The following is a 10,732-nucleotide window of genomic DNA, read 5'->3' as shown; positions in this document are numbered from 1 at the left end:
CCTGACATCCTTCCTCCCCTGTTCATGTGCTCTCTGTGGCTCTCAGGGGCACCAAGGGCCTTCCCATCACGTTGCCCACCCCAAAGGTTCCCCTGGACAGGGGTGGAGGGCAGAGAGAGGACAGGTGAGGCGGGCCAGGCCAGGTCTTTATTTGAGTTTGGGCATGATACGGATGAAGAGGATCATGCCGATGAAGATGAAGCAGACGATGATAAGCATGGCCCAGAGGAGCCAGTTGACTGACTTCTGTGTGTGCTGCTCCAGCCGCTCAGATTCTGTCTTCAGCTTCTCCAGGTTCTGGTCGGCCATCTTGAGTGAGTGCGACAGGGTCTGAGGGTGAGGTGGGGAGAATGTCAACAGGACTGGGTCCAAGTGTGGCCTCCTCCTACTGTACTGGAGCAAATCTACACCTCTTGGCCCTTGCTAGTGCTGTTTCCTCTGCTGGGAATGCTATTTTTGCCTTCTGCCAAACTCCTATTCATCCATTCAAGCCCCAGCCATAGAGACCTTCTGCTGGGAAGTCTTCTCTGATGCCCCAGGGCAGAAGCTTTAGAGTTCCCAGAGTCCTCATACCTGGCTGTCCTTCTTGAGGACACTCTGGGCAGCCAGTGTGTGCGTCTTGAGGCTCCGTGCCAGGCCTAGCATCTCCTCCGCCAGCTTCTCCTGGAGGTTCTGGTGTCGCTGCAGGACGAGGTCTAGCTCCGCTGCTGACTGCTTCTCATCCCCTGGCCTGGGCCCTGAGACCCCACTGACCCCACAGATGGATAGACAGGTGGGTAGGAGTGGGTGTGGGGGGAGGAGGGAAGAAACTAACATGTTCTCAAGGAACCCAGAGGTTGTGGTTCCAGCCACTGCCCTGCTTGGGGCTGTTTCCCCTTTTTTGCCTTGGTTTCTGGGAAGAGCATCCTCAGAAGTGGCCTTTGATTGGTTTATTTTTTTAATTTTAATTTAATTTTAATTTAAATTTTTGGCCATGCTGCACATCTTGTGGGATCTTAGTTCCCTGACCAGGGATTGAACCTGGGCCCTTGGCAGTGAGAGCATGGAGTCCTAACCACTGGACTGCTGGGGAACTCCCTGATTGGTGGTTTAGATGCTTCGTGGTGACGCTTTAGTGGCCCAAGGTCTGTCCAACCACCCTGCCCCCAATGCTGCCCAAGCGCTGAAGATACTCACATTCTCTTCCTCACATCCAGTTCAGGCTCTGGAAGCAAAACAGGCCAAGCAGGAAGAAGGAGAGAATTGGTTTGTTGTTTTCCAGCTTCCTGACCACTGCCTGGGATGTGTCTGCTACTCATAATGCCGTTTCTCATCTTGTCTGCTCCCCAGTGGGCGGGCTCCTGATCAGGCTTCAGAGTATTCCCTTCTAGGAGGTTTTCCTCATTCGGGCTCCCCCAGGTCCCAAGTCCTTCCCTCTAGCCAGCCTTGGCCCCTTGGGCTGGGAGTGTCCAACTTTGTTTCCTCTGGGGGTCCCTCCTCTGTCCTAGCACCGCTTCCAAGCATAACCCGGTAATGCCCCTGGAAACACTCTCCCTGGGCTGTGGAAGACCCTGTGGGAGCCAGGTTAGGCGTGAGGTGTGGGGCAGCAAGGACACATGTCTGTCCCAGGCCTTGAGTCCTGTTCTGCTCAGGATGACTCACCTTCACTAGAGTCCTGTGGGAAAAAAGGAGAGGCACGAAGTCACCCACCTTGCCATGCCCCCAGACCTGTTCTCTCTGCTCCCAGAAACTCCCCACCCTCAGTCAGGACCCTGGACAAGTCCTGTGCCCTCTGAGCCTCCGTTTTCTCATCTTTTTTTTTTTTTTGCGGTACGCGGGCCTCATCACTGTTGTGGCCTCTCCCGTTGCGGAGCACAGGCTCCGGACGCGCAGGCTCAGCGGCCATGGCTCACGGGCCCAGCCGCTCTGCGGCATGCGGGATATCTTCCCGGACCGGGGCACGAACCCGTGTCCCCTGCATCGGCAGGCGGACTCTCAACCACTGCGCCACGAGGGAAGCCCAGTTTTCTCATCTTTAAACTGAAAACAATAGCTCATATTTTGCAGGGTTTAGCTGATCCACATAAAGTGCTCATAGAGGCATTTGTCATCCTATTTTACAGATGAAAAAACTCATCTGTGTGTGGCGAGGCAGAGGCCAAACCTTACTCTGGCCAACTCTGGGGCTTAAGCAGAGATGTGCCATTTTTTTGCCTTGTACCAACACTCTTATTCATCTAGCAAAGCCCTGGCTGCAGTGCCTCTCTGTTGGGAAGCTTTCTCTGATGGTCCAGGGCAGAGTCTGTTGGGCCCCCTAGGATCCCTGCACCTGACAGTATTTGTTGTTCTGGCCACCCCCAGGCACTGAACTCCTGTCCCCAACCAAAGCTTCCCAGGGACCACGGGGGGAGCCCTACCGTTCCTAGTAGCTCACTCCGCATCTCACTGGTGTACCGTGCCCGTGACTGTAGGTGTACTGTCTTCGTGGCAGGTACCCGTTCCCTGGCTGTAGTTGGTACTCGGCCAGGGGCCAGGAACTGGTTGGCTAGTGCCTTCTCTGAGGAGGAGGTCTGCAGAAGAGGGCAGAGGGGTCACCAGAGGGGCAGGTCCCAGATGAGCATGATGAAGGCTGAGGAGACAGAGGTGCCCCTTACTCACTAGCTTCTCTGCCTGCAGCATCCCCTTCAGAAAATCTACCTTGCGAGAATATTCATTGATCACCTCGGAGGCCGGTTTGCTGGAAGGGGAAAAGAGGAAACAGAAAACCTGCCCACTGTCCCCAGTTCAGGGAAGGGTCTTAGCAGGGAGGGACTGGAGACCAGGGATTCCGGACTCTACTCCCTGCCCCGGATTTGAACACTTGTGGCCGCCTGCACTCACCTCGCCTGTGCCTTCAGGGCCTGCAGCATGTCCTCGAGGGCTCCCACGTACTGGGGACGAAAAGTGGGGTGTCAGCCCAGTGCCCCCGACCACCGTCGGGCTCAAAGGGATTAGAGCCACCAAGGGGCGGGGCCAGGTCGGGGGCGGGGCTGGGACGGGAGGAGCCAAGTATCAAGGAGGCGGGACCAGCTGAGCCCCAGGGAGGAGGCGGGGGAGCAGCGCAAACGGACGTGGCGGAGCCAACCGGAAGGAGCGTGGCCTCACTGGCTGGCGGGGTGGGGGAGTCGGGCCCGGTGGCCTCCGGCTGCGGGGACCACCCTCCGGGATTCGGGCTCTACGCGGACACACGGGCTTCCCTCACCTTTTCTAGACGCCACTCGTCCGGGTCCCGCTTCTCTGCTGCCATCGCCTCACAGCGGCACAACAGCCGCACCAGGTTCAGCTCCAGCCTCGACGCTGCCATCACCACCCAGCGGTTACCCGCCTCTTCCGCCGGCGCCATCTTAAGAGATGGCGGAAGTGTCTTTCGTTGGCCTCCTTCCGGGCGGAAGTTCCCGGTTTGCTCTCTCATTCTTATTTGGGGCTCTCTCGTTCTTGTTTGGGCGTTTGCTCTTTCAGTCTTGTCTTGTTTCAATTAGAGGCGCCATCCAGTCCGTATTTACTCAGGACTCAATCGCTTGCTTATCCTCGCGAGCACCTTAACCCTTCCGGAAGGGCTGAAAGGGTCGAGTCCTTCGTTTCAGGCCCACGTGCAACGCGTGACATGCTCATTACTTACCCCCTGCTCAAAATTCCTCCCCCGCTCCCCACTCCTTCCTGAGTTCTTCCCACACTGAGCTCTTCCGCATCCAGGTAGCCTCGGGGAGATTCTCCTGGGGGAGAGGCTCTGACCTGGGATTTAGGAATCCGAGACTTACGGGCTATGATTTCCAAACTTTTGCAGCTGTGATATCCCGTCCCAGCCCTGACTCTGACTCCACCTCCCACCGTGGCCTTCTACGAATTTCTTAAGTTTTTCTGGACCTGTCTCCTCCCTTGGGAAACTGGCAGTGTGGCAGTGACATGGGCTAAACCTGAGAGTGAGAGGTCACCCCCAATGCCCAGACCCCCATGGACGGAACCCCCCCCACTGCGTCCCCAGGAAGCCAAGGCCCCTTGTTCGAGTCCTCCCTCCTGGAGTGGACAGGGTGAGGATGGGGGCTTCACAGGGACTGAAGCCTGGCATGCAGCCCTTAACCATCTCCCCATCCTTCAGGTCACCTGTGTCCAGGTCACACCGGTGGGCCTGGTGCCCTGTAACGTACCATGGATGAGACCAAACTCAGGGCGTTGATAAAGGGGGGGCTCTACAGGCAGACAGGGCAGGGTCTGAATCCCAGCGCTGCCCCACCCCAGCTGTGTGGCCTTGGACTAGCCCACCAACTCTTCCTTGCATGTGCCATTGAAACTCCGGTTTGTCATGGTCTCCATCTCCCCCGCCCCAGAGGACCCACCTGCCAGCCAGTTCCCACAACTGCCCATCTGGTTGTAACCTGGGAGCTCTTCTGTGGTGGTTGGGCGTGGTGGTGGTGGTAGTGTTGCTTCTGGTTGTAGTGGGTCCACCAGGACTGACTCCCCACGCCCCACCCACGGCGGATGGCCCCATCAGTTGACATTTAAGCCCCAGCTGGGGAGAGGCTAGGTGTGGCAGGAGGCAGCTCCCAGGACAGCAGGCTCTCCTCACTGAATGTAGCTCTGCCAGGAGCTGCCTGCTTTCCCAGCTTTCTGGATCAATAAAAAGAACTTCCAGGGCTTCCCTGGTGGCGCAGTGGTTGAGAGTCCGCTTGCCGATGCAGGGGACGCGGGTTCGTGCCCCGGCCTGGGAGTGTTGACATTTAAGCCCCAGCTGGGGAGAGGCTAGGTGTGGCAGGAGGCAGCTCCCAGGACAGCAGGCTCTCCTCACTGAATGTAGCTCTGCCAGGAGCTGCCTGCTTTCCCAGCTTTCTGGATCAATAAAAAGAACTTCCAGCAAAGCCCACATCCCTTGTGTGAAAAGTATGTGTGAAATTCCAGCAAACAAAGAGCAAAGTCGGTTGGAGGAACAAGGCAGCTCTTTCCAGGCAAGGGGCCCAATCCCTGCCCTGTACCCCTCTTGGCTGAGGCCGCAGGGCTGACCCCCACCTGCCAACCCCTGCTTTTTCAGCCCGGAGCTGGCCTGAATAGGAACTGCATGCAGACACTTCTCAGGCACTTTTTTTTTTTAATTTCACATGGCCTGTGGGTGCCTCTTGTTCCAGGTCTGGGGCCATGTGTCCAGGTGTCTGGAGAGTGGGCTGAGCCTAAGAGGGGAGCCCCGCTCCGGAGATGCCAGATGTCCAGGCTGCCACTGTAGACTTGTAGGGACATACAACTCCAGGCCTTGCCCTCCCCACCCATGAGTGGTCCTGAGTTGTGGGCTCCTGTTCTGCCACATGGGGCGGGCAGTGCCAAGGGTGGCCTCCTCCAGCCTCCTGTGTCCAGGGCACAGTGGACCAAGGAGTGATGGCCACCTTCGAGTCTCCCTGGGATGTGAGGTCTGTAGTGCCTGGAGTGGAGGCTGCCTACCACCTCGTGTCCTGGCTCCAGCCAACAGTCTTGATCACTACGGAAGGCTCACTGTTCCCTCGAATGCACGTCGGCCAGGTGGCCACTGCCGGGCCAGAATACGAGTCCAAGACAGACTTGGGGCAGTCAGGGGCCACAAGTGTCCAAACCCCTTGTGCAGGGTCCTAGCCCTCAGACTGTCCCCCGAGCTGTCCCTCAGTGTGGGTCTGAGCCTCCAAAGCTTCGCGGCTGTGTGGCCTTTACTCTGAAGACTCACGTCCAGGTTATAAGGGAGATGCAGGGCGTTAATATAAAAGTTTGTACATACACATATAAAAAAACAATTTGGTCTTCTGTTAAGGCTGTTACAGTTTAAAGTTATGTAAACCACGCCCAAAGAAACAGTGACCAGAAAAACGTACAAAAGGGGAGCTGGGAGATGCCAGGCTGCCCGCCATGATTCAGTGCTCTGGGCGGGCAACTCTGTGCGATGTAGGGGCTCAGCAAGGGCAGCCGGGCCTCAGCCGGCCTCTCCCTGCCTGCACTCACTTGGAGTCGGTGCCCACCTCATATCACTCTTGGAGCTTTTCATTCCGGATCCTTCTCAGACCACTGAATGCTGGCTCTGGAGCTCTGGCACCGGGCCGTCCTTGGATATGCGGACTCTGACAGCTGTGGGCCCTCAGCCGTTGGCCTGGCCCGAGGCAGGGGGCAGGCAGTAGGTTGGGGGGTCCGAGTACCTCCGCTTGGTCCCAGGTGGCCCGTCGTCCTTGTCCAGGGGCTCCCGAGGGCCCTGAGTGGGCAGGTGAGTGCCGGGTGTGATATACACAGAGTGTACCTGGTCTGGGCGGCGAGCAGGTGGCTCTCGGCGCCTCACCAGGGTGGCAGCTTCCTGGGCACCTGGTGCCCGGCCAGGGAGATAGGAGGGCAGGCCGGGTGGGAGCTTGATGTTGGCCGTGGGCATGATGGGGGTCCGCCGGGGGGTCTTCACTCTAACCGTCATGAAGGACGACGGCCTTCGTCGAGGAGGGGCGGCCGCCTCGGGGAGGGGGCTCGGGGTGGGTGCGCTGGGGCAGGGGAGAGCAGGCGCGAGGGGCCCTTTTGAGAGACAGATGGCAGGGTTACTGCAGCTTCAGGGCCGGCAGACGGACCCTCGCCCGGGGGCCTGCTGGGTGTGGACATGGGAAGGAAAAAAGCAGACGCTACCTTAATACTGACCTTCCGAGGCCCCCCGCCCAGCCCGCTCTTCCAACAGGCTCTCGGTGCTAGCTGATGTCTCTGAGTCCAGGTTCTCTTCATCGGAGCCCCGAGGGTCCAGCTCTGGCAGCCGGTACGTGATGTCCTCCCTGGGGATGAGAGGGTCACAGTGTCCAAGGCTGTTCCATGGTGGAAGACTGCCCCCACGGAAAAGTGCCAGGCCAGTAGGGGACAGAGTAGGTCATCCTGGTCCTGGAGGGGACTCCCTGCTCCCAGCACCCGAAACCCAACCCCAAAAGCACACCTGACCCAAAATGCCCCTGACTCAGTGAAGGTCATGTGAGGAAGGTGTCAGGCTGCTGAGGGAAGCCAGGCATCTGGCCTAGTACTCAGCTAGTGAGGGGCTCCTGCCTCAGGACCTTTGCACACGTTGTTCCCTCTGCCTGGAGTGCCCTACCCTATTCCTAAGACTAGGATGCCCAGGGGGCCTGGATTACACCTGTTCTCCTGGCATAATTTTTAAACAGCATCTCTATTCATACTTCCATCTTGACCGGACAACAAACTGGTGGATCGCCCTAGCTAAGGCCAACTTTAAGACAAAGTTCAGGCATCACCCGTCTGTTTCCCTTCTCTCCCTATGGGCCACTGTGATTCCCTGTGGTCAAGCCAGGGGTTTAACGAGCTTAGGCTGTGTTTTAGGACAGCAGCACCCCGTGAGGTGGGCACTGGACCGCGGGACTGAGCCTAGCCCATTAGCTTCCTAACAGCCAGATTCCCTATAGTGGGGGGGTGGGGCAGTGGATGGGGGCTGGACAGGGCGGCCGAGTGTGGCAAGGGTTCGGAGAGACACTTGCTTCTCCTCCTTGATGGACTGGATCCGCTCAATTAGGATCTCTTTCTCACGATCCTCTTCACCGCCGGCCACTTCCTCCTCTGGCAGCACCCCCAGCTCCTCCAGGCCACCGCTGCTGCTCATCCGGGTCTTGGGGTTCTTGATCTGCAAAGAGAAGCGGCAGGTCTGGCCAGCCCCTCTGGGTGGGTGGGGGTCAGTGCTTGTGGATGGAGAGAGGGTGGTGCAAGCAGCTCCGGGGGAGGTTAGTTCTGACACGGATGGCTAGGCTTAGAGAGGCTTCTCTGGGGATCATGCAGGGACCGAGTGGCCGGCACGTGGCTCATTAGTCATCTTCAGCACAGGCAATCAACAGGCAATGGGTTTCCCCCAGCATGCACTTCCAGAAGGTTAGGACACGCTTGGTCTATCCTATGAGGACCCTAGGGGTTGAGAGGAACCCCAGCATGCACCGCACCGGGAGACATGCGAGGAGGACCCACCGTACGTGTACATACCAGGACCCCCTCATAAGGAGACGAAAACCCCAGTTTGAGAGGCCAGGGCTGGGGGAGAGATGAAGAGTGGGTGACCACACAGGGCCATGACCAGGGCACAGGCAGGCGCTAGTCATGAGCATAAGGCCATGTCTGACTGTCGGGACAAGGACAGGATCCTCCCACAGGAGCCCGGGACGGGCCCCTTATCCCTCTACCCCCCACTGTGAGGCCACTTCTGCTGTGGCAACGTTCCCCTGTGGGCAGGGCCCAGGTCAGCCCGGGACATGGCTGGAGGATGACCAGGACCACCACTGCTGAGAGCGGCAGCTGGCCTTGAGGCTGAGCTAGGATGGTGGTCTTTTGGCCTAGGTGAGGAATCAGCCCCTAAACATGCTGCCACGAGGCCCCAGGTCAGGCTGCCGGTGGCCCAGGGTGTGCTGGGAGAGTGTGCTCGACGGATAAGTGAGACCCCGCCCAATGTCCAAACCCCGCCCACCGGTCCCCACTCCCACAAGGCCCCGCCCCCACCGAAGCCCCACCCTGCGTTGCTCACAGCGTTTTGTCGCAGAAGAGAGAGCCTCCGGAAGGCGATGCTCTCGGCAGCCTCCAGCTGGGTGATCTCCTCCATCTTCACTTTGTACTTCCTCATCTGTTCTTTGATCAGCATCTCCACGCACCTGTGGAGAAGGCGACTCAGCTACCGCCTTGGGGGGTACGGTCAACATGGGGGCCTGCATCTAGGGAGATGCTGGCCCGAGACTGGGGCATGGTAGCTGAGACAGAGACCCAGAGACCAGGCAGGGCCACGGACATGGCTGTGGCTCCCATCGTGGCCCCAGTTCACTCACTGTGTGACCTCGTGTAGCTCACCCCACCTCTCTGAGCCTGAATCCTTGTCTTAATAAGCCTCCTTGTTTGAAGGAGGAAGTACAGTACCATGGAGGTTGGGTGATTTGTCCCAGGGGCTGCAGGCAGCTGGCCCCAAGGGCTCTAAAACTGCACTGTGACCCAAGGCACATGTGCTCAGTGGTCAGGGCCAGCCTCAGTGGTCAGTACCGAGGCAGGGAGGGTGTGGTGGGACCGGATGGACTCAGCCTGGATGAAGAGGCAGTCATGACTCAGGTTTCCCATTGTCATGACCACATAAGAAAACAAAAGAACCCAAGGAACATGCTGGAAGCAAATCTGTCAACAGCATACCGCTGCCCAGGTAATGTCAGGGCCACAATGGACTCTCCTCCACTCTGCCTACCAGCAGCTAGCTGTTCACTGATCTCTTGAGTGTGGCCCGGGGTGTGGGGTGTGCACTGTCAGGCGTAGCCCTCAGGCCTTCCTGTGTTTTGCCTCCTGAAACCGCCTTGGGTGACAGGTTCTTATTTTTACAACTCGAAGTCTAAACACTGTCCTTTTAGTGATGGATGTCTGCTGACCTCCTTCTGAGTTTCTTTTTTTTTCTCTTAATTAATTTTTATATTTTGGGTGTGCTGCGAGGCATGCGGGATCTTAATTTCCCAACCAGGGATCGAACCCGTGCCCCCTGCAGTGGACGCACGGAGTCCTAACCACTGGACCACCAGGGAAGTCCCTTTCTGAGTTCTTTTGAGGCACTTCCTGTTTTTCGTGTTTTCTAAAAAAAATTTATTTATTTGGCTGCATCGGGTCTCAGTTGCGGCATGTGGGATCTTAGTTGTGGCATGCATGTGGGATCTAGTTCCCTGACCAGGGATCGAACCTGGGCCCCCTGCATTGGGAGCACGGAGTCCTAACCGCTGGACCACCAGGGAATTCCCTTGAGGCACTTTCTGAGAACTTTCAGAGATCGTTTGCGGGGAAGAAGGAACCTTGAGACAACTGCTTCTGTTTGCTGCAGGCTCTCACTGCTCCCAGAGGCTGGGAATGTGGGGCTTCACCATCTGCCCCGCATCCTGGACAGAGGACGAGGGATTTCTCCCCTTTTTTGGCTTTTCACCCTCAAGAGAACTCAGAAGTGATGCTCTTGCTGTTTGAGGAGATGCTGCCAGGTCTCCACCTGGGTCTGGGCATGTGTGAGCCCTACGATGCCACCAAGAGGCCAGGCTGCTTCTTGTCCCTTGTCTGTCAGAAGAGCCCTGCTCACCGCTCACAGCAGCCAGCGCACATGCAGACTTCATTAGAAGTTCGGTTTTAGTACAAAAGTCATGTGTGTTCATTAGAAAAGAAAGAAGGGTGGGGAGACCAAACGAAGTTTACCCAGGACCCCAGTGCTCGGGACACCTCCCGGGGCCGTTGTGATCGGGCTATGTTCTTCTAGACTTTCCTCTGCAGACACATTTACACACTACCGAGGCCAGGCCAGTCCCAGGATTCTGGAGAGGGCTCTCCTCTTTCGTTTGTGGGATCCCTGGCTCGGCTGCCCTGAGTGCATGTTGCGGGGTGGCGGCCAGCCGGTCCTGGTACTCACGTGGTGATTTTGAGGACATCCTTCATGCTGGTCAGCGGGTCCGAGTTGTCGGGGCAGCGCAGGAGGCAGGGCGCAAAGATGATGGCCAGAGCACTGGGTGACATTCGGTTCACGTCCTCAAGCAGGGCCACCCTGTGGAGCGAGCGGCAGTTAGGGGGTGGCCACAGGGAGCCCCAAGACCAGAGTCCAGATCCCGGGAAAGTGCTGCTGCAACCGGGATGTGAGAAACGCTCGCTCCTGCAGGGTGGAGAGGCGCCACGAAGAAGCCGGGGGCCCCCTTCTGGCCCCCCCAGTATGGGCTCACATCCTGGTGTGGAGCCACCAGAGAACGCCAGCCCGAGG

The 10,732-nt window shown here is 58.1% G+C and overlaps 2 protein-coding genes and 1 non-coding gene across 13 annotated transcripts in view; all 3 read right to left on the bottom strand.

The window, feature by feature from the left end:
• Window positions 1-125: 125 nt before the first annotated feature.
• On the bottom strand, window positions 126-3,992 carry USE1 (unconventional SNARE in the ER 1). 2 transcript variants are annotated; one of them, XM_024767411.1, is made up of 8 exons: window positions 3,221-3,986; window positions 2,860-2,909; window positions 2,638-2,716; window positions 2,397-2,549; window positions 1,642-1,654; window positions 1,177-1,204; window positions 574-748; window positions 126-330 (listed from the first exon to the last, which is right to left on the bottom strand). In XM_024767411.1, the coding sequence occupies exons 1-8, from the start codon at window positions 3,428-3,430 to the stop codon at window positions 148-150; spliced, it is 891 nt and encodes a 296-aa protein (XP_024623179.1). In that variant the 5' UTR covers window positions 3,431-3,986; the 3' UTR covers window positions 126-147. The 2 variants fall into 2 exon arrangements, with proteins under 2 accessions (XP_024623179.1, XP_024623181.1); XM_024767413.1 differs by having other exon boundaries at window positions 128-330; window positions 2,677-2,716; window positions 3,221-3,992.
• Window positions 3,993-5,087: 1,095 nt separating this feature from the next.
• Window positions 5,088-10,732, bottom strand: part of MYO9B (myosin IXB) — a 72,448-nt gene continuing 66,803 nt past the window's right edge. For 7 of the 10 annotated variants that reach the window (XM_024767519.1, XM_024767521.1, XM_024767523.1 and 4 more), the window contains 6 exons: window positions 10,391-10,522; window positions 8,504-8,627; window positions 7,969-8,016; window positions 7,476-7,618; window positions 6,640-6,767; window positions 5,088-6,519 (listed from right to left, as the gene is read on the bottom strand). In XM_024767519.1, the coding sequence (XP_024623287.1) occupies window positions 6,104-6,519; window positions 6,640-6,767; window positions 7,476-7,618; window positions 7,969-8,016; window positions 8,504-8,627; window positions 10,391-10,522 (991 nt within the window). In that variant the 3' untranslated portion in view covers window positions 5,088-6,103. Of the gene's footprint in view, window positions 6,520-6,627; window positions 6,768-7,475; window positions 7,619-7,968; window positions 8,017-8,503; window positions 8,628-10,390; window positions 10,523-10,732 lie in introns of all 10 variants that reach the window. The other 3 variants (XM_024767525.1, XM_024767529.1, XM_024767522.1) reach the window with 3 other exon arrangements.
• Window positions 9,662-9,734, bottom strand: TRNAW-CCA (transfer RNA tryptophan (anticodon CCA)). The gene has a single exon. It is a non-coding gene; the product is annotated as a tRNA-Trp (tRNA).

Source organism: Neophocaena asiaeorientalis, unplaced genomic scaffold (assembly GCF_003031525.2).
Source record: "Neophocaena asiaeorientalis asiaeorientalis breed wild unplaced genomic scaffold, Neophocaena_asiaeorientalis_V1.1 scaffold87, whole genome shotgun sequence".
NCBI classification, from domain to species: Eukaryota; Metazoa; Chordata; class Mammalia; order Artiodactyla; family Phocoenidae; genus Neophocaena; species Neophocaena asiaeorientalis.
This window is presented reverse-complemented; position numbering and strand designations above follow the sequence as displayed.